The sequence below is a fragment of the Zingiber officinale genome, chromosome 1A (assembly GCF_018446385.1).
Source record: "Zingiber officinale cultivar Zhangliang chromosome 1A, Zo_v1.1, whole genome shotgun sequence".
In the NCBI taxonomy this organism is placed as follows: domain Eukaryota; kingdom Viridiplantae; phylum Streptophyta; class Magnoliopsida; order Zingiberales; family Zingiberaceae; genus Zingiber; species Zingiber officinale.
In genome coordinates, this window is record NC_055987.1 from 189,214,161 (window position 1) to 189,239,640 (window position 25,480).

The following is a 25,480-nucleotide window of genomic DNA, read 5'->3' on the forward strand; positions in this document are numbered from 1 at the left end:
AGATCCGCACCCCGCCAGTTGAGGCTCATCAAGTGTAGAGGCAAAGTGATTCGCCGACGCTTCCGAGCACGCACAAGACATCATGGGCCGAACGGCCTCCACTTCGCCTTCACTGCAGTTCTATATTGCCCGTGGCCTCATCAGGAGGGTCTGGGACCGTTGGCGGCCCCTCACCTTCTTCGCCGGCCGGATCGCCGAGCAATGCCCTGCGGCCTCGCTCGCCACCGCCTCAACCGAGCGGCCTTCTTGAGCTTCTCTGGCTCGCCCGCCACATGACCTCACTGCGGTAGAATAAATCGTTAGAACAAAATAAAGGGAAAATAAGGAAGCTTACTCATGCTACAAGGCAGATCGGCTGGTGTAGAAGACAAGCCGAATATATGCATTACTCCTGGGAGAAGCATCTTGTCAATGTGGTAGCGCTGACCGACTAGCTGTTCGGCTGCATGGAGATAGTCTGCGTCACCTCTAAACTTGCCGAGCTCCGGTTGCGCAGGCATAGCCGTCTGCCACTTGGTGCGGAAAGTGGGCCGCTCGGGAAAGCGTATATAGAAAAAATGCTCCTTCCAGTGTTTGTTGGAGCTCGACATATTATCGAAAAGGACGAAGCCTATCCTAGATTGGAAAACAAAGGTGCCCCACTCGGCTTGCTTGGGATAGTAGAAGTAGTGGAAGATTTTTGGGGTTAAGGGAATGCCGTTCAGTTTGAACAAAACTACCACTCCGCTCAGCAACCTAATAGAATTAGGAACTACTTGGCCGAGCGGAATGCGGAAATAGTTGCAAACTTCTAAGAAAAACTTGTGAGGAGGAAAACGTAGTCCGGCCAGGAATTGATCCCGGAAGAAGACAACAGTGTCGGGCGGAGGATCGTTAGGCCGATCGGAAGGCGTGGCTAACACTATTTCGTGGTCGATCGGTAGGTCATATGCTCGAGTGAGGCGCATGGCGTCTTCCTCGTCGAACCGACTTTCCATGTTCGAGTACCAAAGACCCGGAGCACCGCCGGTTGACTGCGAGGTACTGGTCATGATCGAAAGGCCAGAATGCGGGATAGAAGAGGATGGTTCAAGCAATGGAAGAAAATCGGCTGAAAAGGATGATTAACAGAAAGAAGAATGCGTCTGAAGCGAGAAAAAGGCTCTTACAGGCGAGGAAGATGACCGGAAGAAGCCGTGTGATCGTCGGAAAGTCTGAGAACAAAGTCGCCGGCGAGAGGGGGAATGACAGGAGTCTGGAAACGAAGAAGACGAAATGCGGCGGAAACGAAGTCAAGGGTCTTATATCGCCGCCCGGAAACGATCTCCACCGTCCGATCCAGGTCGTCGACATCGAGGTTGTCATCGGATCGTCCGTTTCAAACGGCGGCTGTCCCATCGGAAGTGACGCAACCGCCATACTCTGACAAATGCACGGTTGCCACGTGTCAGCCGGTTACTAGCCGCATTTAATGAGCTCCCCTTACCGTGCGCAGAGCACGTGATGGGTAGTGTGGGGGAACAACGGACATCAATTCCCAGAAAATACAAGGCATGGACAAAGTATCGCCGGACAGACAGATATCGCCGCACGGATGAGCATCTTTATGCCTGGCCGAGCGGCCTAAGGCAATGATCATTGTTCGACAGATCGGCAGTCCAGTCAGTCGGACTTTGCCTCCTTCGACTAGACTCGAGAGGAAGGCAAGTGATCCGGCGGTAAAAATCCGGAACCCCATAAGGAGTCAACGCTGAGGGGAGGTCAAAGGGTCCAGTGGCTCGCCGGAAAAGGGCGAGCCGACCGGACTCAGAAGAAAGAGAAATATGATAGTAAAAGGCACCCTGGTAGGGACCAGGGGTCCGACGCTCAAATAAAGCAGTGCGTAATGACCGAGCGGAAGGAGGTGCCGCCCGGACGGCGCAAAGAATCAAGGCCGTCCGGACGACGTTCATCGCCCGCCCGGCGGGCCGGGCACCCCAGTCAGACGATGGGTAAAAGACGGGGACATCTTCTGACAGCCGTCAAGTTGTATGGCTGTGCCATACTTCTAGTCTGACAACGGGTGGTCCTGCCGTCCCATCAAAGAACATGCTCGGACTGTGGCAGCATGGTGTCAGGTAAGCTCTCTGACAAGTGCATACCGTGGTATGGGTTGCTGACACGTACGCACCTCGGTGGGCGTGCATCAGTTCCTTCTCCGTCCTATATAAAGAGGCTATTACTTCGTCAAAGGTACGCATGATACAAATTTGGCAATCACTTTCTCCACCACTTACCTTACTTGAGCGTCGGGGGACCGTTGCCGGGGCACCCCTCCCGGCTCGGTTTTGTTGCAGATTCGCCGGAGCACTCGAGGATCCAGCAGAGAGCGCCACGTGCCCAGCATCCGCTGACTCTTGGTTCGGACAGGATCACTATTGTAACAACTATAAAATTGTAACTCTTAATATTATTTCATATTTATTATAACACGAATTTAACTTATTCACTTAATATTCATATTATAGTAATTATAAAATCTTAAGTGTTACTTAATACATCACATTTAGTTGAGTGACGGTGTATATGAATTGAAGTGTCCTTTTGAAAAAAACATCAGAATGGACATCTTTGATGATTTTTAAAAATATGAAGAAAATAATAATTTATTTAAATATATTTATGTAAAAGGTATTCTAGATGTCCAATACGATCGGCCTTACAATCTTATAATCATAAATTAAGAAATAGAGCATAGTGCATTTTTTTGAATAATTTATTTAAATATAGAAAGTATTAAGGTTTGACGAATCTATGTCTTTGATTGGCACCCTTTCTTCACGTTTTGTAATAAAAAAATAGGTGAAAAAGTATTTTAAAACATTTTTATATTCTTCATCGAATATATTAAAAAATGATTGAATCCAGGATTATTCAATCTAAGTGGGCTAGGTCAAGTAGATGCTTGGCCAATTAGATTGAGTCAAACAATTTGGTCAGGTGGCGTAAACTGATCAATCCCGTAACATGCAAATACCAGTCCGTGGGACTATCTCAATCGTCTATCTCAACCCTGCATTATGTGTCTCACCGTACTACCGTCCGTTCTTTTTGGTTTACCCATATTTAACACACGATTTACTAGCTCCTCGTCTCCGATTCTAGGGTTTTCGTTAAGCCGACGCTACTGCGCCGAACTGAGTGCGAACGCGAATTCATCCCTTTCGATTCCCTCAAAACATGGCGACCCAAATGAGTAAGAAGCGAAAGGTGTAAACAATTGTAGCACGAGATTCCTCTCTTCCTGATAATTTCTTTCTTCGCGCCTGACTTTCGTCGAATGTCGTCTCCGTGTCGCAGTTTGTGGCCGACGGAGTGTTCTTCGCGGAGTTGAACGAGGTTCTGACGAGAGAACTGGCGGAGGATGGGTATTCGGGCGTGGAGGTCAGAGTTACGCCAATGCGGACCGAGATTATCATACGGGCAACCCGCACCCAGAATGTTCTTGGTCGGTAGTGAAACAAATTTGAAATCTTATTCTTCCGCTGTTTATTTTCTTAAGGCTATTTATGCTGTCTCTTTGGGATGTAGGTGAAAAGGGTAGGAGAATTAGGGAGTTGACTTCGGTTGTGCAGAAACGATTTAAATTTCCTGAGAATGGGGTCGAGCTATATGCAGAGAAGGTGAACAATAGAGGGCTTTGCGCGATTGCTCAGGCTGAGTCGCTTCGTTACAAGCTTCTGGGGGGACTTGCTGTTAGGAGGTTTGGATCATTTCTACACCGTTTAATTTTTTGCAAAATGGATTCATTATATTTCTTATGCCAACTCTGTTATTTTTATTGTGTTTCATATCCTGAAGTTTTTTTAAGTAGTATTTCTAATGCCCTGAGTTCTTTTCATGGTATATATTAAGGTGATGGTTTTTTGGTATTGTACCGTGAGGTGTCTTTTCCCTCGTTAAGTTGACCATTTTGTTCAATTTTGCACGATAAGTAAGATTATAACTTATTTTTAATAGTAATGGTTTTTGGCCTTTTGGCCTCCATGAATTAACTTTCTTGCATGTTTATAGTCATCTATAAAGCAAATAGGTCATTTGGTACCATGTTTGTGTCGGAAGGTGACAAAATCAAGTATTCCTTGGGGCAATTAGGGGCCAGATATTTTTTTTTATCTCATGGCTGAAGCTCCTTTGTATACATGTAATTTACTTTTGATTAATGTTTTTCCATGTTTATTTCCTTGGCAATGGTTCTTGACCCACAAATCCACGGTGGAGTGTGCCTATGCTTGTACCCTTTGATAGCACTGATGGCTCCTTGTCCTAGGTCAAGGAAGTGAGTTTATCTTCCAACTTGTGTAGGAAGATGGATCTTACATGATTGGTGAGAGTACAATTATTTCCTTTTCAGTCATGGTTATTATTTTAAACCCCTGTTCAATTAAGATTGTTAATTTTAACCTGATGGTGAAAGTATATAAAAATATGAATACTCCTAACTGCTTAAGCTTTTGAGACAGGTAGTCGTTCAATCAAATTTAAAAGAAGCTATTATAATAACACACGACTTTTGTTTTCTTCTGTGATAATCTCACTGGTTTTGATATTCAAAATATATATCCTCCAGTTAAGTCCACTTGTTTTCCCTGTACTACTGCAGTCCAGCCTATATATCCACACATGTGGAGATTGTTTAAAATATACAGGATTGATTAATATATTTTTTTACAATTAGTCTGTAGTTGTTTTAGGTATATCCCCCATTTCTGTTGGACAGCTGACCAATGAAACATGTCTTCCAAGTCAACATGAAACTTTGTTTCTCTTATTGTTACTGAGCGTGACTATGTTTGTTTTCAGGCTTTAGAGCTTGTGGTTTTGCATTTTTTTTCCTTGAGCATCATTAATTATGTTAGTGCTAGGCATTATATTGTCTAATGGCTTGTTCTTATGCTCATATAATGAATTAGGAGCTTGTCAGGCTTCTTGTATAGGTTATGTACTTGAAGAACTTAATGTAAGCTAATTGTTATCATTCATTAAAGAGGATATTTGTTGCGTCTTATATGCATATGGATGTTCCTTTCACCGTCATGTTATGTAAAGAAGAAAAGAAGTGAATTTGTAAACAAATTTAAGTTAATGCAGTTGCAATTGCACCTGCATGGTCATGAGACAATAATGAAAGAAATTCCTTACTTATTATTGTTCTGCACCAGATATGAAAATCCTGTTGTTTCTTCATGGTGCTTTTAACTTTATTCCCTCCATATGTCATACTTCCCATAAAAAAAATTTGACCCTTAATGTTCTTTATAACTTTATAACTTATTTTTTTTAATATATCAGCTGTTTTTTTTATTACCATAACTTCCCTATGTTTTTGTTTGGATTTCTACTTTTAACTTGTGCCAATACCAGTGTATTACATACTCCAGCAATAAGGTATCAGTGTCTTATTTTCAGGGCCTGTTACGGTGTTTTGAGATTTGTCATGGAGAGTGGTGCCAAGGGGTGTGAGGTATATAATTTTTCCTAAGCTTTATATTCTATGGAGATTTAAATTGATATCATGATCAATCTCACAGGTCATTGTAAGTGGAAAACTTAGGGCACAGCGTGCTAAATCAATGAAATTCAAGGATGGGTACATGATTTCTTCTGGGCAGCCAGTCAAGGAGTATATTGATTCAGCAGTGAGACATGTTCTCCTGCGACAGGTTTTCATCTCCCTACTTTGCCATGATCTCTGGTTATTTTAAAGTTCCTAAATTTCTTTATGTCAAACTTTTCATCTGGGTTTAATTGTTGATATTGTGTTACTTAGGGTGTTCTTGGAATCAAGGTGAAAATCATGCTGGATTGGGATCCAAAGGGTAAGCAAGGCCCTACTACCCCACTTCCAGATCTCGTCACCATTCATCCGCCGAAGGATGAAGAAGAATATGTCCAGCCTTCACTTGTGTTGGCTCCAGAGATACCTGTGGTTTGACGACCTCCATTAAAGGGAGATAGATAGCCTGCATCTATGTTACGCTTGTTTAAAGAGCATATTAGTTTGCACCTGATGTTATGCTTGTATCGTGACTCAAAACAAGTGGCATATTATTTATGATGTGATTGGATTCCTAACTAGGTGGGAAAAGAGAGGTTGGGGAAAAGAAATGCAAACTTTTATATAGATGAGCCATAATTCAGTGATAATTATGTACGTGTGCATCCTTTCTTCCCCTCTCTTGCTCTCTGGATGTGTGTGGATTCTTGCGGATCAATCTCTCCAGTTTTAGTGATTTGGTAGAGATAATGGACATGTGCCAATGCACCTTTATAGTGCTTCTGACAGTGCTAAAACGACATGGCAATCCATGCATGGCCTTAGTTAAAGAAACACACGCAAGTAGCATTCGTTAGTTAAAGAAACACACACAAAGATGCTCAGTGCATCATTTGTAGTTGATAGTCACTCCCGGGTGTAGTCGGACGGCTTCAATTTTTTTTTTGCCACCAGATGTGAAATATAATTTATTTTGATTTTTTTTTCCAACATTTAACAAATTTTTATGTGAAAATTGGAGTATAAATAAATGATTTAATGTATACTGTATTTTTTTTCATAAACACGTGCTCTACTCTACTGTTTACAGTTACTATTATTTATTAAATCGAAACGATCTTCGTTTTTTTTCGGTGCCAACTCTTAAGCGTTCCTTTGTTTATTATCCTACTCCAGTGCCGCCGTTTTCACGTTTTCAGTCCCTCCTCCCTCCAGCGCCCCTGTTAGCAAGAGCCCTAGGGGTCGAGGCGGCGCTGACGGAGAAGTTACCTTGAAGGGATGGAGCACGAATTGCCGGCGGAGGCCCTTCCGCACCCGCCTTCCGTAGTCGAAGACGGTGCTACCGACGATTGGAGCAAGGAGGACGATGATCCTATGGCGGAGGACCACCCTCAGCCTTCAGCTGCCGTCACTGACCTGGTGGATCCTCATCCCGAAGGTACCTTCTTTTGCTCTATATGCTAAATCCCAAGTCCTACTTCAAGTTCGTCAGTAAAGTGGATCTGACACGGCTTCCAGACGATGATTTGGTTTCTCGCTTATTGTTGCCGATAAAAAAAAAATCTGAAATATGTTGTGATACAGGAATTAATTGTTTTGCATATAGAGATGGGTCTTTTTATAACATTGTCCCCGCAACAGGGTGTTGAAATCCACGCAGGAAGTTTGTTTTTATTTAGTTCCTAACTGATGCAATTATTATAAACCATGGAGATGAAGATTACGGGAAATAAGATGAAAAGAGTAAAGAAATAAGAGAATTGAGACAAAACTAGTTTGAGAATTCTTGCATGATATGAGGGAAATGTTTAAGCATAATTGGTAGTGGTTTCACTTACCTCTCAAGTCCCATTGTGGAACTAAATTGAGGTGTCACAATTTAATTTGAATACTTGTGCATGTAGAGCATTTAAGAGTCTGTGGTTCATAGGCTATCGTTTGTTTTAATTTTAGTTAATGAAATCTATCTGCTGTAGTAGTAATTGCAAATATATTGAGTTCGCTGAAATTCTATCTGGTGTAATTTGATGTTCCAGTCTGATGTAAACAGACTTTAGAATGATATAGAGTGATTGTTTGTGCATGCTTTCTGTAATATGGATTGAGTCAGTTTTTGATTGGGATCTAATCTTCATTGTAAATATACAAGAAATGATTCAGATTTTCTTTTCTTTCATCCACTTTTCACGTTGCAGAGTATATGACATTTTTTTTTGACTTTTGAGTCTTTGGTACGTTCATGCTCTTACGCCATGCAAATAAACATTCTATGAATTAAGCAAGACAACTTCTATAATCTTTTCAAATTATTTATCTCAATAATTATTGTTTTCACTTAACATTTCATTCCCTTTGCCCCTTGTGCATTTTCTGATGTCAGATATTTTTCTTTTTGTAGATACAAAAGCAGATATTCAGTCTGGCCTTCAGTCATTACAGCTGGAAACAGGAGGTAATGTATTTTGTGATCCATCTGAGTCTTATCGCATAGAACTTAATCTGCATAATAGACGAACCACAAAGAAGATCACAAATTTATCAATGAAAATTATTTCTCTTGTATAAGTTCATTGTCATAGTGATGTATAGTGAAGGTGAATTTTGGTTCAGATTAACTTGACCCTTACTTTTTAGAAACAAATTTCTCTTCTGCTTTACTCAATCAACTTTTAGTCTTAGCTTCATTACACCTCGACAATGGAACCATTTTACTGTACTCTTTATTTTGACTCCCATGCTTGTTTTTTCCTGAATGACAGTTAAAGATAAGAAGGCAATTACAGATGAGAATGCTGAAGAACTTGATGACAAAGAAGAAAACAAGAAGAGACACTTAAATGTTGTCTTCATTGGTCATGTTGGTACGTCAACATAGATTGTATTAATCCTCTTTTCTGTTGAGTCTAAGATACATTAAAATTATCATGATTCTTTTGATTAGATCTGTGTTTTATTTATGCAAATAAATTTTCTCCAGAAAACTACATTTGCTTATGCTAAAACTATCTTTACTGTGTTTGAGAAAATTTAAACTTATCTTACATGTTCAATTTTTTGATTTGCCGTTAGGTACTTTTTTTTGACTAATTAGTTTTAGATGCCATATCACAAACCTTATTGAGATTCATTTGTTTACAGCATTTTTTGGATTGGATGCTTTCAAGTTTTATTGCTACACTAGTTATTAAGTTAACCTATACAATCAAAACTCGGAAAATGCTCTCCTGAAATCTATCAAAGTGAAACAAGATAGTATTTACCATTATCAGAGACTTGAGAAGAAATAGCATTAATGTAAATGGATTTGTTCGAAAAAAGATAGAATATTATGATTGTTTTACATGTGAAATTTCATTTGATGTTATGTATTGCTATATTCTATAAGATACTCTATATACCTCTTACATTTGAATTATAATATTTTGTTCTGCTCCAACTCATCTAATCGAGTGTAAGTTGTCTTGAGACTTATTTTTCTAAAACAACTGTCATAAAAAGTTGGAGCATGCGAACATCTGAAGCTAAAGATAATCATATATAAACATGCATGAATCAATACTCAAATTGAACAGAGACAATTCAGATGAATAAATCAAGCTCAAAAGGAAACCATGATGTATTCAAGGTCAAATATTTAAAGTTCTGCTTGTAGCACAACCCTCCTTCCTTTGATATTCTTCCTTGCTACCAACGTTTCGAAGGCCACAAGATTGAACTCCTCTCCTTGCCATAACCTTCTGTTTGCCACTACCTCTCGCCCTCACTCTAGTACTCACTTGCACTCTCATGTCTTCACATCCCTCAAAATCTTCATAAGTGGATATTTCTAGTAAGCGACCTTTTAACCGTAGTCAACCTCCAATTCGTTGGTTCTACCAAAGCTCAAACCCAAACCTAACTCAATCTCTCATGTGGATCATAATTTGTTGATTATCATAATTACACCACTCGAATTCCTCATCTAGATTCCTCATCTAGATTCCTCAAATTTAAGTGGGCTCTCTCGCCAAATCTAAATCAAATAATGAATAATTAAAATTAGGAATTTCTCTTTTACCAATTAATTTCATGTCACAATTAAGTCTGAAATAAATTTTTCTAACAAATTAATCTAATAAATAATAATTCAAAAATTTAATAAAATCTAGAAATAGAAACAAATTTATTGGTCTCCACATTGGCAAATTCTATTTGAGTTGTGTCATTACCTATTTTCCTTTTGTTTTTCTGAGGTGGGAATAAATGCTGAATCTTTGTAAATGAATTGTTTGTTAACTAACCATAAGAAAGATAAGCACCCGGATAATTGGTTTGTGGATCTGGAGTGTTGACCTGGAAACTTTGTTTTCTTAGATTTGACTTGGAATGATTAATAGGAAGATTTTTCTTACATTATGTTTTGGTCCATTTTATTTTTTAACAGCTCTATTTGACTTGACCTATAATTATATTTTCTATTTCCCTTGAGGTGGGAACTGATGCAGAATTTTCAATCTTTGTAAAAAGAATTGATATATTTTAATTCACATCTCTGATTTGATAAGCACGCTAATTATTTATGTTGTCCCCCACCCCCCAAATTCTTTATCCATGCATTCAGATGCTGGTAAGTCAACAGCTGGTGGTCAAATACTTTTACTTAGTGGTCAAGTTGACGACCGAACAATTCAGAAGTATGAAAAGGAGGCCAAAGATAAAAGTCGAGAGAGTTGGTATGTGAATGATTCTTCAAAATCATCTTTTGCTACTCATTTTTCAGATACTGTTATATAAATACAATAGAAGAATTACTGCAGTGGAATGATATATATTAATCATGTCTATCTATCATTTGGTTAGGTAATGCTCTAAGTTTCATCTTGTAGTTTCTTCAAGTTCTATGAAATTGTTTTGATATTGTACTGCTACTTTGGCAGTAGTTTCAAATCAGTTTTCCAATACTTACAAATAACTTACTCTTACTCACCAAGAGCCAGACCTAGTTGGTGTCGGGCACTCCATTATAGTCTATTTGGCATATATCATTGAGTCAGTGCCTAACTGAATTAAATCTACATTTAGTTGGTCTTGATTGGTTGCTTTAGTTGAAAATTTTAAATAGCGCATGTGGGCATTGGTTGGGCCATTGAATTCAATCTAGATGTGTTTGTTTACATAATCAATTTTTTTTAACTCTAATTATACAATAATTATGTGTTGAGAACTCAATCAATGTCAATAATCAACTAAAAATAGGTTACCCATACCACATTATGAATGGTAAAATGCAAAAAAGGTCTGAGTTTCCAAGGCAAATATACAGTGCTTATTATACAAAAAATTTCTAAAGTGAAAAATTTATGTGCATTTTTTGTCTTCTTTATGGATCCCCATGATGAGATGTCTTATTATCTTTCAAAAGTGTGCAATTAGAATACATATAATTCTTATTCAGGTGTAACATCTTTTTGTTGGAGACTATCAAACAAACATTTGTTTGAACATTTCGTCTTTCGTAGTTAAAGGATCCTTTCTTATTCGAATTATTGATTCTTTTTATTTGCTATTCACTGAAACAAATTAGATTATCCTCCTTCATATTTTACTAATTCTTGCAAATTTAGTAATTTACAATCAGTCTTGTTAGGATGAATTATTATAGGGTCTATAAAAGAGATCCGTGTTGTTGTTTCATTGTTAAATTTAATACAGTATTTGGGTTTCCACAGTCCCCTTCTCTATTGTGAGATTGTCTACATATGTATGCAAACACCTGTGATATATGTGAATTATGTTTTGTTTAACCCAATAAACATGCAAGATCTATCTTACTTGTTGAAGATTAGAGAAACATCGGACTGGAAATTTGCATGTAACCCATATAACCTTTTATCTAAATGCATATTTTGACTGACTGCATAATGACTGATTGGGCTAGATGTAAAATCAGCCGTGTCCTTTTTAGTAGCTGTTCAGCAAGATAATTGCTAATATGGTTTTACTGTGTACCTCAAAGATCATGACTTGATACAAACTTCCCTGTTTGTTGCTTAATGCACTATCTGATGTGCACTGTACTATAGATTTGATATGCCTTTTAGCTTTCCTGGTGGATAGCCATTATCCTGTTTATTCTGCTGATAGAAGTTTTTAATGATCTTGAACTGAAACTTTGATAACCATATCTAATGTGCTACGTCTTTATTTCTCTTAATTCAATTTTCTGGTCGATAGTGCTTTTATAAAATCTTTACTGATAAGGTTATCTGGGACTTCATTAAAATTTTATTTATTTTATCCTTTCTGTACATAATCTTCATTTATAAATTTATTTTATTATTCTATTAATTTGAAACTCTGCCCATGATGACCTAGTCATGACTAGTCCCAAGTCAGGAAAAAGGAGGAGGGTTACGTTAGGTTGCTAGCCAGCGTTAAACTATGACAAATGTTCAATAAATTGATCTATTAAATTCTATTAGTTTGATTGACTAAGTGGATTTATAATGCATATCTAATTGCATCTTTTCTAAATTGTTTTGACCGAGAAGATTTTATTCAAACATTAAAAGTGTTTTCAATTATAGCATAAGATACATGTAGTTTACCCCTAATTGTTCAACTCATGACTTTTTGTTGTTGCATATTCTATTTGATTTTATCAATAAAATTCATATAGCTAATTCCAATAGTTGTGACTCATGCATTTGTTGTTGTTGTATATCCTATTTGATTTCATTTTGCTGTGGTCAGAAGTATGCTTTTGTTTCTGTTCTGTCTAGAGCACAATCATATGTTTAGTTTATGGAATGGAATTGACCAGGAATAAAGTAGATACTGTTGGAAATGGAATTAGTGTATGAATATATATTTCTTAATTTGGCTTATGGAATGGATTGGGGGTTCTGTAAGAAGTAGTCAAGGAAGAATTTCCACAAGACCAGACCTTCTAGAACATTGGAATAATTATTGGGATTGATAAAAGGAATAACTAAGAAGAATTAAGAAGGAATAGCAATTCTATCAAAACTAGTATTTTGAGATTCATTTTTTTAACCCAACTGAGGATTTATGATTATGTTAGAATTCATGAAGTACGTAACATGACCAAGCATGCTGTTAGTCTTCTTGAGAGGACATTGAAAATTTTCTTGGGTAATTTATGTTTTGTAGTCTTAACTAAACCTTCTTGCACCTTTGAGATTATTTGATTCAATGAATGTATACCTTATTGACCTTTTAATTCACTATGAAGTTGCTACCTAATAACCATGCTGTTAAGGTCTCTTGAAAGGAAATTGAAAATCGTGTTTGGTAATTTATGCTTTGCAGTCTCACTAAACCTTCTTGCACATTTGAGATTGTTGATTCTATGTATGTATAACTTATTGGCCTTTTAATGCAAGAACCCTAGCACATTCATATTAATTTTTTACATTTTTTTCTGTTATGATATGTAGTTAGACTGCATTAGACTGATGCACGGCTTCATGTGAGTTCAATTGATGGTGAACACACCATATTGATTCTAAGAGTGGGAGACAGAATAATGATTTGTCATTGTCAATTGGACCAGGTCGTATGAAGCTTGTAGCTCAATATATTATCATCTTTTATCTTTGTAAAATTTTAGTTTATTCACTTTTTCCATTCATTTATATGAATTTCGTAGACAATTCTCATCTTCTACCTGACACTAATTGAACAAATTCATATCATATATTACAAGATATTAATTGAATGCTTTGTGTTCTAGGTACATGGCTTATATTATGGACACCAATGAGGAGGAGCGTGTTAAGGTCTGTTTCTATATTGTTATGACACTTTCTCATAGTATTACATCTTTCCGATTATGCTTAAGCATTTGTTTTTGTGATTCAAGTTTACTTGTCTTTTATTCACTGAGCAGTTTTTGAAATGGGAAATTCTGTGCATTTGATGTTGGCAATGAACCACAAGAAGTTGCTTGTTGCTGATAACTTTCTATGCCAAATGACTAGTCTGATTTCGAAACATTTTCTTTGTTCATCTGTTATTGTGTTTTCTAGGGAATAACTGTCGAGGTTGGTAGAGCGCATTTTGAAACAGAGAATACAAGGTTTACAATTTTGGATGCACCGGTAACTTAAAGTCCACTTCTTTCCTTGTATAAGTTCTTGACATTAATTGATATTTAGCAACTAGTTTCATATGTGCATGTTTGGTGGCTCAACTTTTTTATGTTCTATAATTCTATTGTTTTGACTCTTCAATATTGGATTAGATTGGGATGAACTGTTCTATAAGGCTTGGTTATTGTTGTTGATAATTTCATCAATAGAGCATTGCCATGCCAAAGTTTTGAACAACAGTTAAATCGCAGTAATGCAAATTTTAGATTGAAGGCTTTAATTATTTTATGTTTCACCTATCTTGATTCTTTTTATTGTCAAAGAATACTGGGCTAAAAATTTGTGCAGTAAGTGGCTATGCGCATTAGATGGTGTTCAAGAGTGCACACTAGTTTTTTTGGCAAAGTTATGCCACAACCACCAGATTGCACTCAAACTGTAAACTTAATTACTTCATGTTGGATTCTTTAGAGCTTTATTGGCTACTATTGTTTTCCTTCTACGAGGATGTATAGAGATTTTGCATAATTTTGTCATTCACTATATCCTATAGACACATGTATATATACATCTCAATGAAAAAGATCAATAATAAAAAATGGATGATGTCTTTCTTAATACAAACCAAGAGGAAAAATGAAAGTAAATCATGATCCATTAAGCCTTAAAAATCAACAGTTTGAACTTTGAAGTTCTGTATGAACTTGTAGGATGAAACTTAAATTGAAAATCATCGTGCAGCTCTGATCCTAATTTCTAAGTGTATTTCTCTAGGAATTTTTGGCTGATAAATGAGACATTGTATCTATTTGATATATAATAGCTCCATTGTTCTTCTAACAAGAACTTTGGTTGTTCTTTAAAACAGAGGCCTAACTGTTTTTTCTATGTCATGGTCTGTCACCAATGTTTTTTGATCCTTTTTAAGTTTCAATGCTAAATCTTTTATTATTCATTGGCTCTAATTTTTAGCACTTCATAAGATCCTCAGGAGCCGTGTATTTTCCTCAGCTTAAATTACTGCTTATTGCCAAGTCTATAGGCAATATTTATTTTCCTTCCATGCAGGGCCATAAAAGTTATGTTCCTAACATGATAAGTGGTGCATCTCAAGCAGACGTCGGCGTTTTGGTACCTCTTCCAGTCAACCCAAGTTCGTCTAAGATATGATATATTCCACTATTCAATAATCACATTGTATTCTGCTTGGTGATAGGTAATATCTGCTCGGAAAGGTGAATTTGAAACTGGGTATGAGAAAGGAGGACAAACTCGTGAGCACGTCCAGCTTGCAAAGACATTAGGTGTTTCTAAATTGGTTGTTGTTGTCAACAAAATGGATGATCCAACTGTGAAATGGTCCAAAGAAAGGTTCAGAGTTCTTTTTTTAATAGAAATCTAACCACTTTGCCAGGTTCATGATTTAGTTTCTTTGTTATTTAGGTTTGATGAAATAGAGTCCAAGATGGTGCCTTTTCTCAAATCCTCTGGTTACAATGTAAAGAAAGGTAAACAAGCTTAATTTTTAATTTCCACATGTTTTTTTTTTAAATATGTTTTTTTTTCAAGATTGTTGACATGAATATTATTCTCTCTGTTGATCCTTCATAGATTCTTTTCTTCCTTTATTTCTATGTGACGAAATCTTTTCGGAAAGGTTTAAAATCTGGGATTGGTAATTTGGTAGAAATATTGATATCAAGATTCAAAGTATCTATTTTGGTATGATTCCTCTTGGACTAGTTCATAGAGAACTATTTTGGTATGATTCCTCTTGGACTAGTTCATAGAGAATAGCTGAGCTGATCTAGTGCAGAAGAGGAAGATTAAGAAATAGAAAAGGAGTGGAGGGAGTGGAAGAAGAGGAAGAAAGATGGCGGATATGATTGGAGGAAGCAGTTGAATTAAGGGGATTGAGGTTAATGGGTATAGGATAATGGATTTTCTTATTAGGTTCAATGGGTGGATGAGCAGAAGAAGAGGAGGTGGATATTCTTACCACATGCAATTGAGGCTGCCTCCTATTGTTCCCCAGTTTTGTCCGTTTTCCTGCCTTTTCAATGCCAAGCCAAACTTTTCCAGTATAGTACTAGTTCTTGTTTGTCCACTTTTAACTTAGTTCACCCGTTTTAATTCCATTCCTAGTCTACGTGTGTCCAAGAATATTTGAGCATCACGGAGCAAATTTTAATCCAACTGATACCTATAATTGGTTAGGAGAATTAACATCAGCACAAAAATTAGTTTTTCTCCTTAAAAAAAACAAAGATTATAAATAAAATTCCTAAACGCACCTGCTGATGCATCCTCCAGTATGCTCGGTACCTTTTCTTAAACGGACTCAACTGGTGACCTTAAAAGAAATGCTAGAGATTTTTTTTTTTGGTGTGGTTCTGTTCATGCAGCTACTATTCACACAGCACTATTCATCAAACATTTCCGAAATGAGGCATTTCCTGATCATTCAAGTAGCAAGAAGGTATTTAAAAAGACATAATAAGAATTTTTGTTAAAGATCTAAAACTTTTTTTTTTTTTTCAAATATCGAGCTTTACTTAAATGTCTAACGGAACTAACTAAAGAAAGAAATCTGGCTAACAAAGAACTCGAATCAACTCCTTTCTCTTGTTAATTCCTGGAACATTATTTTGAAATATACATAAACTAAAAAGGGCCTCGGTTATGCACTGCCTGGTACAAGCCTACTCATCCATCAAGTCTCTTGTCTTTTTATTCCCGTCTTTTCGTTACCTACACCATATGAATTTAGTGAGTCTAAAGACCCAACAAATTCAAACTAATATAACGAGTAATATATATACATCCATATGCATTTCAAAATATTTTTATGAAAAACTTACCTTAATCATTTAACCTTAAACCGGTGAACATAAACATGAACTTCAACATTACATCACTCTTAAGTCCTTTTAGGCGAGTTTAGATCATTGAATGTGGCACCTTTATCTCAACCTTTGATTGTTTGGCCAAACTTTTTCGTAGTACTAGGTTTGGTAGTGGTCATCGGTATCCTCTAAGCAGGATTCCACAACCCCTCTTTTTCACCTCTGTGCTAATAAGGATTTCGATATCCTCTAAGCCAAACTCCTATTCACTTCTGAGTTTAATACGGATTCCGGTATCCTCTAAGGCGGACTCCTTACCCGTTAATTTTCCACATACGAATTGCCTCGCTAATCAAAAACTTTTACCTTTTGTGCATCAAACATAAAACAAATAATTTCATTTCTTTTTTCATAAGAAAATTAAAAGCTGCCCGAAGTTTCCGAGACTGCCTTATCGACCTCGTTCCTCCAAGGCCATCAAATCATTTCCATTCACCTCTAGGCATGCCCGTAAGGATCCAACTACATCTCATAATTCCAATTACAAGAAACAAAAAGGACAAAATCCAGCACCTCATAACTCCAATTACAAGAAACACGAAGGAAAAATCCAATACTTGATAATCCCAATTACAAGAAACAAGAAGGAAAATCCAGCACAAGAAACGAAAAGGAAAAATCTAGCACCTCATAACTCCCATTTCCATTAACACGAAATAAAAAAATCCAGCACCTCATAATTCCAATTATAAGAAATGAAAAGGAAAAATCTAGCACCTCATAACTCCCATTTCCAGAAACACGAAGGAAAAATCCAGCACCTCATAATCCCAATTACAAGAAACAAGAAGGAAGATCTAGCACCTCATAACTCCAATTTCAAAGAAACAAAAAGGATCATTAAACTTTGCCATAACATCGCAAAACTTAAAAAAAAAGAACGTCATCAATAATTCATATTCATAACACTTAAAACGCATATTATGACCCATATAGTGCAGAAATAAAGTTTGAGACCTTGCCTTAGCGTTTTAATGGGCGACAACCTGAGCAAAGTCTAGGGGACTGACAGGAGATGATCGAGAAAGCTTTTCTTCCAAAATTCCTTAACCTATACACAAAATTTTCGAGATGGAATTGCAGAGGGATGGCAGCTAAGAAACCCTAGGCTGGGAGATGATCCCTTTTTTTTTTTCCCTCGAAACCCTCGTGAAGCCAAGCTAGGGTTATATGGTTGTCATTGATTAATTTAAGGCCATTAACTTAATAGTTAAAATATTAATTACCCAGGCCCGATAGCATATAATTACCAATACCTATTTAATGAGATTGAAACTCTAGTTTTTTTTTTTAATTTAAAATGAATTTCTGAAAATTTAAAAGAAATGCTTAAAATAAGAAACCTAAATTACTTTATCTGCATTATTATTTTAAATAATTTATTTCATGCAAGTAATATATATATATATATATATATATATATATATATATATATATATATATATATATATATATATATATATGTTCACGCTCGTTCGGCGAGTGACTCTGGGCTACTCAGAGTGAATCCAGGCTTCCGGACCACTCCCGGGCACCCCGAGTGGTCAAAATTCACTCGGGCCGCACGGGAGTAGTCCGGGCGCTCGGATTCACTCTGAGTCGCCCATGCGTCACTCACCGAATGGGTGTGCAGGGTATATATATATATTTGACACTGCATATTCGAAGGACAGAAGTAAATTTATATTAATAATTACAATGCTAGTTTGTATTTGATTGCTTATTTATACACTCATTTGTCCTATGGAGATCATCAGATCCTGATTTAGTTATGGCGTCCTTATCTGGTTCGTGAAAAGTGTACCCGTTCTATTCATGGCATTGATTGGAAGAGAGTTGTTTGTATGGGGGATTAAATTATTTCTGTTTAGGACTACATTTTTTAACTCGCTTGTCATGTACTTTAGAGGTATATTATTTTCTAGTTATATTTTTTATCTTTTGCTCACAAACATATCATTCTTTTATATATTTCACTGGAAATTGTTCTAGGCAGGAGTTATATTTGGGTTTAGCGAATGCTTGTTTGTATTTAATTATGATAGAGTTGCTTGACTTCTCTCTATTTGAAATGGGAAACTTGAGATATGTGCAAAAAATATTCATCACAGCCAGCTCAATCAACCTGCTGACTTGTGTGCGGTGATTCCTTATTCAATGGGGTCAGAACCTGTTGTGCAAGTTGGTCTTTCCTCAGCTCTATATAGTTCCGCTGCGACTCAACTCAAAATCTTCTAAAGCTAGCAAAGAACTTATGAGAAAGCATATATTCTTTGCTCTACCTATCTTTCTGCTTGAGGTAGAGCGGATCTGACTTGCTATCTATTCAACCCGGCTCTGTATTCATTCAAGGTTTATCAAATATCAATCAAATGGTGAGTATAAGAAGTGAGTCTATTGCCAACACGGTGATAGAAGCATTGGCTTGATATGAATTGCCTGACCTTTCTCAGTTTGAAATGGGGAGCTTGTAATATGTGCAAAAAAAAATACTCATCCTAGCTATAAACACAAATTAAATTGTTGATTTGAACCCAATGCCAACATGGTGGTAGTGGCACTGGGTTTATGCTAAGCATCCATGTTTGAAAATCTTAGCTTGGACTGTTGTGCAAATTAATGTGTATAATTGCCCTATGTGAAAACGAAGGGAAGACTTATCTAGTCTATCATGGTTTTAGTTTTGTTGTACCCTAATTTTAGAATTACTGATACCATCTGAAATACTCGTATGGTAGAACACGGTGGTCTGACATAGTAGTTGTTGCGATTTGTTTTATTTTTGATATTCCTCCACCAGATGTTACTATATCCTTTTAACATAAGCTTCTTCCTTTTCCTGATGGACCTATTCCAGATGTTCAGTTTCTTCCTATCTCTGCTTTGTTTGGTGCAAACATGAAAACCAGAATGGAGAAAAGCATTTGCGATTGGTGGTCTGGACCTTGCCTCTTTGAAGTACTTGATTCCATTGAAGTTCCTCCACGCGATCCTAATGGTCCTGTTAGGTATGATGCTACTTTATTTTCACCTCTTACATTTAACTATTTCTATTCAATATCTAATAAAGTAGATTGCACATTTCCTGGAATCAAGTGAAGCTTGGGCCTGCTCCCATCCTACCAACAAATAGATTTACATGCCAATTATTAAGTGTTTTCATCAAATACTGAATGATACACCTCAGTATGCTACCCTGATATATTGGCATTTGCTCTGTTCATTGGGACTCATTTAAGAGACTTAAGTGATTAGTTAATTCAAGTTTTTGCATTCTCAACATTTAGCTTGATAAATTATTCAGATCCAAGCAATTGTCCACAGTCAAAATTGGGAATCTGAATTGCTTTGATTGTTCATATATTCCTGAGATATATGTACTATTGAAATTACCTTTCTTTCTAATTAGTTATAGTATGGAGAATACTCGGAAGAGTATGTGTATGGTTCTAGTAAATTATTTAAGTCGTAGGATGTAACAAGTCTAGGATCTTGGTTGATGAACTGTTGGCAGAATCTATCTAATGGTGAAAATGTCAATTTTACAACCTTTATTAGGTTGCAACATCAGCCTTCTCTCTTTAGATGTCTTCCACTTTCTCTTTATATGGCTCCAAAAGATTTTACTGTCTTCTGCATACCCAGTTCCATGTCGTTTTTTCCCCTTAGAAAATCTGGTTTCTTTTTTCATTTGTGCAAATATTGTATATACAGAATGCCAATTATTGACAAGTACAAAGACATGGGAACTGTAGTGATGGGGAAAATTGAGTCAGGAAGCATCAGTGAAGGAGACAATTTATTAGTAATGCCAAATAAAGTATGCATGTTCTTTTTGGCAATCTGCTTTAGTTTCTAAAATTACTTGCACTGAATTGATACCATGATCTGGTTGATCTTCTACAGGCTAGTGTTAAAGTACTTTCTATAATCTGTGATGAAAATAAAGTCAGAAGAGCTGGGCCTGGTGAGAATGTCAGAGTGAAATTGGCAGGTGTTGAAGAAGAGGATATTTTAGCTGGTTTTGTTCTTTCAAGTGTTGGTATGTAATTTTATTTGTTGGAAAATTATCTTTCGCCATTTGTTATTAAAATTTAATTGCGTGTTTGGTGTCCTAAATCAGTGATACCAGTAATGAAAAATACAAAGATTGGATTTTTAAGGTGTCAAAGCTTGCATTATTGCACATAGAAATTCTCATGGTGTATATGCCTTGAAGAATATGCATCCATTTTGACTTTCCTATTTTTCTCCTTTCATTTGTATATAGGAAATGAAAGGAGAGGACGAGTTGCCTGGAACTGAGAGATCTAAATATTTAGGATCATTTTTACAAAATGATGGAGGGATTGAGAGAGATGTCTTACATAGAATACAAGCAGGATGGGTGAAATGGAGGGGAGCGTCGAGTGTTTTATGTGACCGTAAAGTACCTTTTAAACTTAAAGGTAAGTTCTATAAAACCGCAGTTAGACCTGCTATATTATATGGAGCTGAATGTTGGGCTATGACTCGAGCACATGAGCAGAAGATGAGAGTTGCAGAGATGAGGATGTTAGGGTGGATGTGTGGACATACGAGGATGGACAAAATAAGAAATGAGAGCATTAGAGAGAAAGTAGGAGTTGCATCTATTGAGGAAAAACTTAGAGAGACACGTTTAAGATGGTATGGACATGTACTTAGACGACCAATAAATGCTCCAGTTAGGCGATGTGAAACTATGATAAACATGCATATAAAACGAGGAAGAGGAAGACCAAAAAAGACTTGGTTAGCAACAATAAAACAAGATAAAATTTATTTAAATATAGATGATGATATAATAGGAGATAGAGCTCAATGGCGTAAAATGATTCATACAGCCGACCCCACCTAGTGGGAAAAGGCTTGGTTGTTGTTGTTGTTGTTGTAGTATTTGTATATAGGAAAAAATTAGTTAATTGTTAAACTCAAGGACACAAAAACCTCTGGTCAGATTGTTTAACTGACCCAACATAAATTTATTCGATCTGCTAGGAGAAAAAAAAAATCAACAAATTATGCATGAAGCATAACAAGTCTAAAAGTTGGAGCTAGAACCTCAATTAAAATCACTAACTCCCTCATTGCCATGGCAAAGTTGTAATGTTGTTGTGTAATTGTATTGATTAGGGTTTAATATGACCATTTGCTATTGTTTTCTTCAAAATTATGGCTTACTATAACTATACTGTAGTTTCAGTGTTTTCAAATTAATGTAGATGCATAAAGAATCAAGGTAACACATAGAAGCCCCCATCTACGACTGCAAGGGTAGAGATAACTTTAGCTTAAGCAAACAAGTCAAGACTTATGCTTAATGTTTAATGGTTTATTATACAAGTTTTCTTTATCATTCTAATAATAATTTATGGAAAGGTTGGGCTTCCTCTCTTATGAGTTGCAGAGAAGCAATCCAAATTCTAGTGACCTGGAATTACCAAGGAACAATCATATTGGTCATATAATCTCCTCTAAAAGTCATTGGTGGGATATGGTCTTGATAGTCAATATGAAAATTGTTGGGAAATATAGGGCCTTTTCTGTTATTTTTATTCCTATGTATAATTTCTGTTATGTTGAAAACCCTCTACTTCTGATGTCTTTTGTTGACTTCTAAGTCTATTCTTATATTGGTTCTGAAAAGAAACAGAGACTATATTAGTATTAACTTGCAACTTAATTTGCTTTGGGCAAGCCGTTATTGAGGAAACCAATATTAAGAATGAGAGATTGCATATTTTCAATTGCATCATGTTATCATTTATTTTTGCTTTAGACAGATTCTCTTGGTCATCGAACCCAGTGTTTTTTTTCTGACACAAGTGATGATGACAAACTATTTATTCTTGCAGCAAAACCTATAGGTGCTGTCTCTGAATTTAATGCTCAGTTGCAGATTCTTGAATTGCTTGACAATGTAAGTTTTCTTCCACGTTATTATTAATTATTTTTGATAGTGATAACAAATGACACTAGTTCTCAGATATATTTCCTCAAACGTTCTATTACTATTTCAGGCAATTTTTACTGCTGGATACAAGGCAGTTTTGCACATTCATTCAATTGTTGAGGAGTGTGAGGTTGTAGAACTTCTCGAGGAAATTGATACAAAGAAAAAAAAAGATGCAGATCCTAGAAAGAAGAAGGCCAAGAGGAAGCCACTTTTTGTTAAGAATGGTGCTGTTGTTGTCTGCCGCATTCAGGTCTTTCTATACATCACTCAAATTTTGAGGGTATGATTGTGCATGTTTTGGATATTAACTTCATGTGCTTCTAGGTAACCAACTTAATATGTATTGAAAGCTTTTCTGATTTTGCTCAACTTGGGAGGTTCACGCTTCGTACTGAAGGTAACATCCAGAATTTCACTATATATATAAGATCCTTCAGTGTAAGAAAATTAAATTAATAGTCCAATTTCACAGGAAAAACAGTAGCAGTTGGGAAAGTAGTTGCCCTTCCACCAGCAGGAAGCCCCACATTTGCATAGTTGATAATAACCAGTAACTCGTCCTTTTCCCCTGTGCCCTCTGTTCATTCATTTGGAATCTTTTTTGCTATACAACGAGTAGTTTATTTATGAAGTTATCTTTTCACCTGTGCCTTCTGTGCTTTTCAGTTGGAATCTTTTTTTTCTATACAGTACTTCATTCATATTGTTACATCTCAGCATATCAAATTTCAGATTGTTACATGGCAAGAAGAGTCTGAGGCAATTTAGTTTCACAAGAAAGGAGTTTTGCTCCTTACCAATAGAGTAGAGCAAACACCACTTTCAATTCATGAACAAGGTGACTACATCCTGAGTGACAACAGATGAAATAAGAGTTCCAAATTATGGTAAACAGTCTGTGTATGCAGAAGATGAACCAAGGGTTATCAGGTCTTCTGGAAGACATGACATTCATGTCCATGGAGCATTCCTTTTTTCTTTTTGTTATTTTACATCAACATTTGTTCTGCTGCATTGTAGTTATTGATAAAATAGTTTCATGTAACTAAACTTTGTCCAGGATAATGGAAGTATAACTGAATATTTGATTCTTTTTCGGCCTATTTGTTTTTGAGATGTTTTCATTCGGAACTTGTGAAATGCATTGGTGTTATTTTCTCCATCCAAGGAATTTTCACTCACTGGAAAATGCGAAAGTATCCAGAGGGTTGGTTGGCCAAATTTGGTTAAGCAAGTCTACCTCATTAACCTTTAATTCGTAAGTAAATGCTGCTATCATCCTTTATGCATATCTTTTAATCTCACCAAGTGATATACCCTGCAAATTTATTTTCTGTTCTAGCCGGTCATGTCATCTTGTATTGTTAGTTGTTAAAGGATTATGGCTTGCTGATAGTTTCGTTAATATATGTGTATCCATGTTTCATTATTTTCAATCTTATTCTATGCTAAATATACTGCTTGATCTTGGCTTTGAGGTTCAAAGAGCATGGGAGGACCAGTCAGAGAGTTTGAACATTTTGTATCTTCTTGACATTGGCATTAAAGAAAAAAAGTTGAGCTGCTCTCAGTCATATGGTTCTAGTGCTATCGAGTTCTGTTACACTCCAGAGTCGGCTCACTTTCCTGAATTTCCTGTCCAGTCTTCTGATGAATCACACGAACATAGTTCTCCAGTATCATATCTAAATATCATCATGCTCTACATACTGCATTTAGCGGTTCAAGAAAGATAATTGTTGCCTGCTACGTAATATTTGTATTATTCATTGGAGTTCTGTATTAAGAAGTTGAACTCCGTGTGCTGCATTGATAAATTGGTACTTCATGAAGCCATCCTAACAGTTTAGATGGTCCTGTTAATAATTTAGTGTGCCCAAGTTTCATATCGAGTTTTCTATGACTTTTGCTAACCTGATTATTCATTTCCTTGAGGTGGAGAAGCAGATTGAGATGTACGGTCAGCTAGGTGAATTTAAGATGCTCATTTTGCAAATTCAATCTCAAAAGGGTTGCCCAAATGTTTTTGTTCTTCTGATTGGAGATGTGAGAGCTAACATTGTAGCCGGTTTCATTTATCCTCTAGCAGGAACAATGAGTACAGTGCCTGGTCTTCCAACTAGACCTTACTTTTATGAGATGGGCATTGATGAAAGTCCTTGGGCTTATAGAAGGTTCTTGAGTTGAAAATTTACTGAGTTTTGCAAAGTACTATTTCTAATTTCAGAATTAGAATTTCGTGAGAGTTGATTCACGATTATAAAGTTCTATTTGAACTTCTTCAATGTATGTTTAAATATCTTTTTTTAAAAAAAAATGAAAAACATAAGTCTATATATATATATATATATATAAATTTTATTGTATCTTTTTCTATCAGTTTGGGTGCTCCCTAAAATGTTATCGACTTTCATACTTCTGAGATTCAACGCCTTGAGAGATAACATAAGTTAAGGCTTGAGCTAGTTTACCGACATGGTTCTTTCAATACTCAAGTCAATCATCCCAACGCTTAAGTCAATTATCGATAAGAGAGGAAGAAGTAGGAGAGAAGAAAAAGAAAAGGCTTAGTGGAGAAGAATTGTCTTCATTTGTCAAAATAAGAAAATTATCATACCTATCTATGACTTACCTCTTATGGTGCTTATATAGTCATCAGGAAAGTATCTCCATGTTGGATGCGTTGTGCTCCCTCACTTCTTCTCGTATGAGTTAGTGAAGGAACACCCATTGATAATCGTTAGCTATTGCTCCATTTATTGATTACCATGTATTGAGAGAAAGACACCAAGGAGATCAGATCTGACATTCACTAGCTCCTCCATTCATCGATTGCCACGTGTTGTGAAAAAGGCATCTAGGAGATCAGATCCGACGTCTATTACCCACTTCTCCATTCATTGATTGTCATGTATTGAAAGAAGAAATCTAGGAGACCAAATCTGATATCCACTACTACTCTACCCACTCAAAAGATGTCATGTATGTC

At 36.4% G+C, this 25,480-nt stretch overlaps 2 protein-coding genes across 2 annotated transcripts; both read left to right on the forward strand.

Moving 5' to 3' along the window:
- Positions 1 to 3,076: 3,076 nt before the first annotated feature.
- On the forward strand, positions 3,077 to 6,172 carry LOC122038796 (40S ribosomal protein S3-3-like). Its single transcript, XM_042598739.1, has 6 exons — positions 3,077 to 3,228; positions 3,319 to 3,466; positions 3,550 to 3,721; positions 5,428 to 5,482; positions 5,550 to 5,681; positions 5,789 to 6,172. Exons 1-6 carry the CDS (start codon positions 3,199 to 3,201, stop codon positions 5,951 to 5,953), a joined length of 702 nt encoding a protein of 233 aa, XP_042454673.1. The 5' UTR covers positions 3,077 to 3,198; the 3' UTR covers positions 5,954 to 6,172.
- Positions 6,173 to 6,637: 465 nt separating this feature from the next.
- Positions 6,638 to 23,582, forward strand: LOC122038795 (eukaryotic peptide chain release factor GTP-binding subunit ERF3A-like). Its single transcript, XM_042598738.1, has 17 exons — positions 6,638 to 6,953; positions 7,914 to 7,967; positions 8,275 to 8,376; positions 10,116 to 10,227; positions 13,251 to 13,296; positions 13,546 to 13,617; positions 14,677 to 14,739; positions 14,825 to 14,979; positions 15,052 to 15,116; positions 19,372 to 19,522; positions 20,229 to 20,334; positions 20,421 to 20,556; positions 22,391 to 22,455; positions 22,556 to 22,741; positions 22,816 to 22,888; positions 22,964 to 23,041; positions 23,224 to 23,582. The coding sequence occupies exons 1-16, from the start codon at positions 6,794 to 6,796 to the stop codon at positions 23,026 to 23,028; spliced, it is 1,611 nt and encodes a 536-aa protein (XP_042454672.1). The 5' UTR covers positions 6,638 to 6,793; the 3' UTR covers positions 23,029 to 23,041; positions 23,224 to 23,582.
- Positions 23,583 to 25,480: the final 1,898 nt, after the last annotated feature.

What these genes read in the sequence shown, in the direction of transcription:
- LOC122038796 (XM_042598739.1), top strand. Translation starts at nt 3,199, where the DNA reads ATGGCGACCCAAATGAGTAAGAAGCGAAAG. An exon ending in CCGCACCCAGAATGTTCTTG is followed by an intron (nt 3,467 to 3,549) that starts GTCGGTAGTGAA and finishes TTTGGGATGTAG; the next exon opens with GTGAAAAGGGTAGGAGAATT. An exon ending in GGGGGACTTGCTGTTAGGAG is followed by an intron (nt 3,722 to 5,427) that starts GTTTGGATCATT and finishes TCTTATTTTCAG; the next exon opens with GGCCTGTTACGGTGTTTTGA.
- LOC122038795 (XM_042598738.1), top strand. Translation starts at nt 6,794, where the DNA reads ATGGAGCACGAATTGCCGGCGGAGGCCCTTCCGCACCCGCCTTCCGTA. An exon ending in TGGTTACAATGTAAAGAAAG is followed by an intron (nt 15,117 to 19,371) that starts GTAAACAAGCTT and finishes GACCTATTCCAG; the next exon opens with ATGTTCAGTTTCTTCCTATC. An exon ending in TTGTTGTCTGCCGCATTCAG is followed by an intron (nt 22,742 to 22,815) that starts GTCTTTCTATAC and finishes ATGTGCTTCTAG; the next exon opens with GTAACCAACTTAATATGTAT.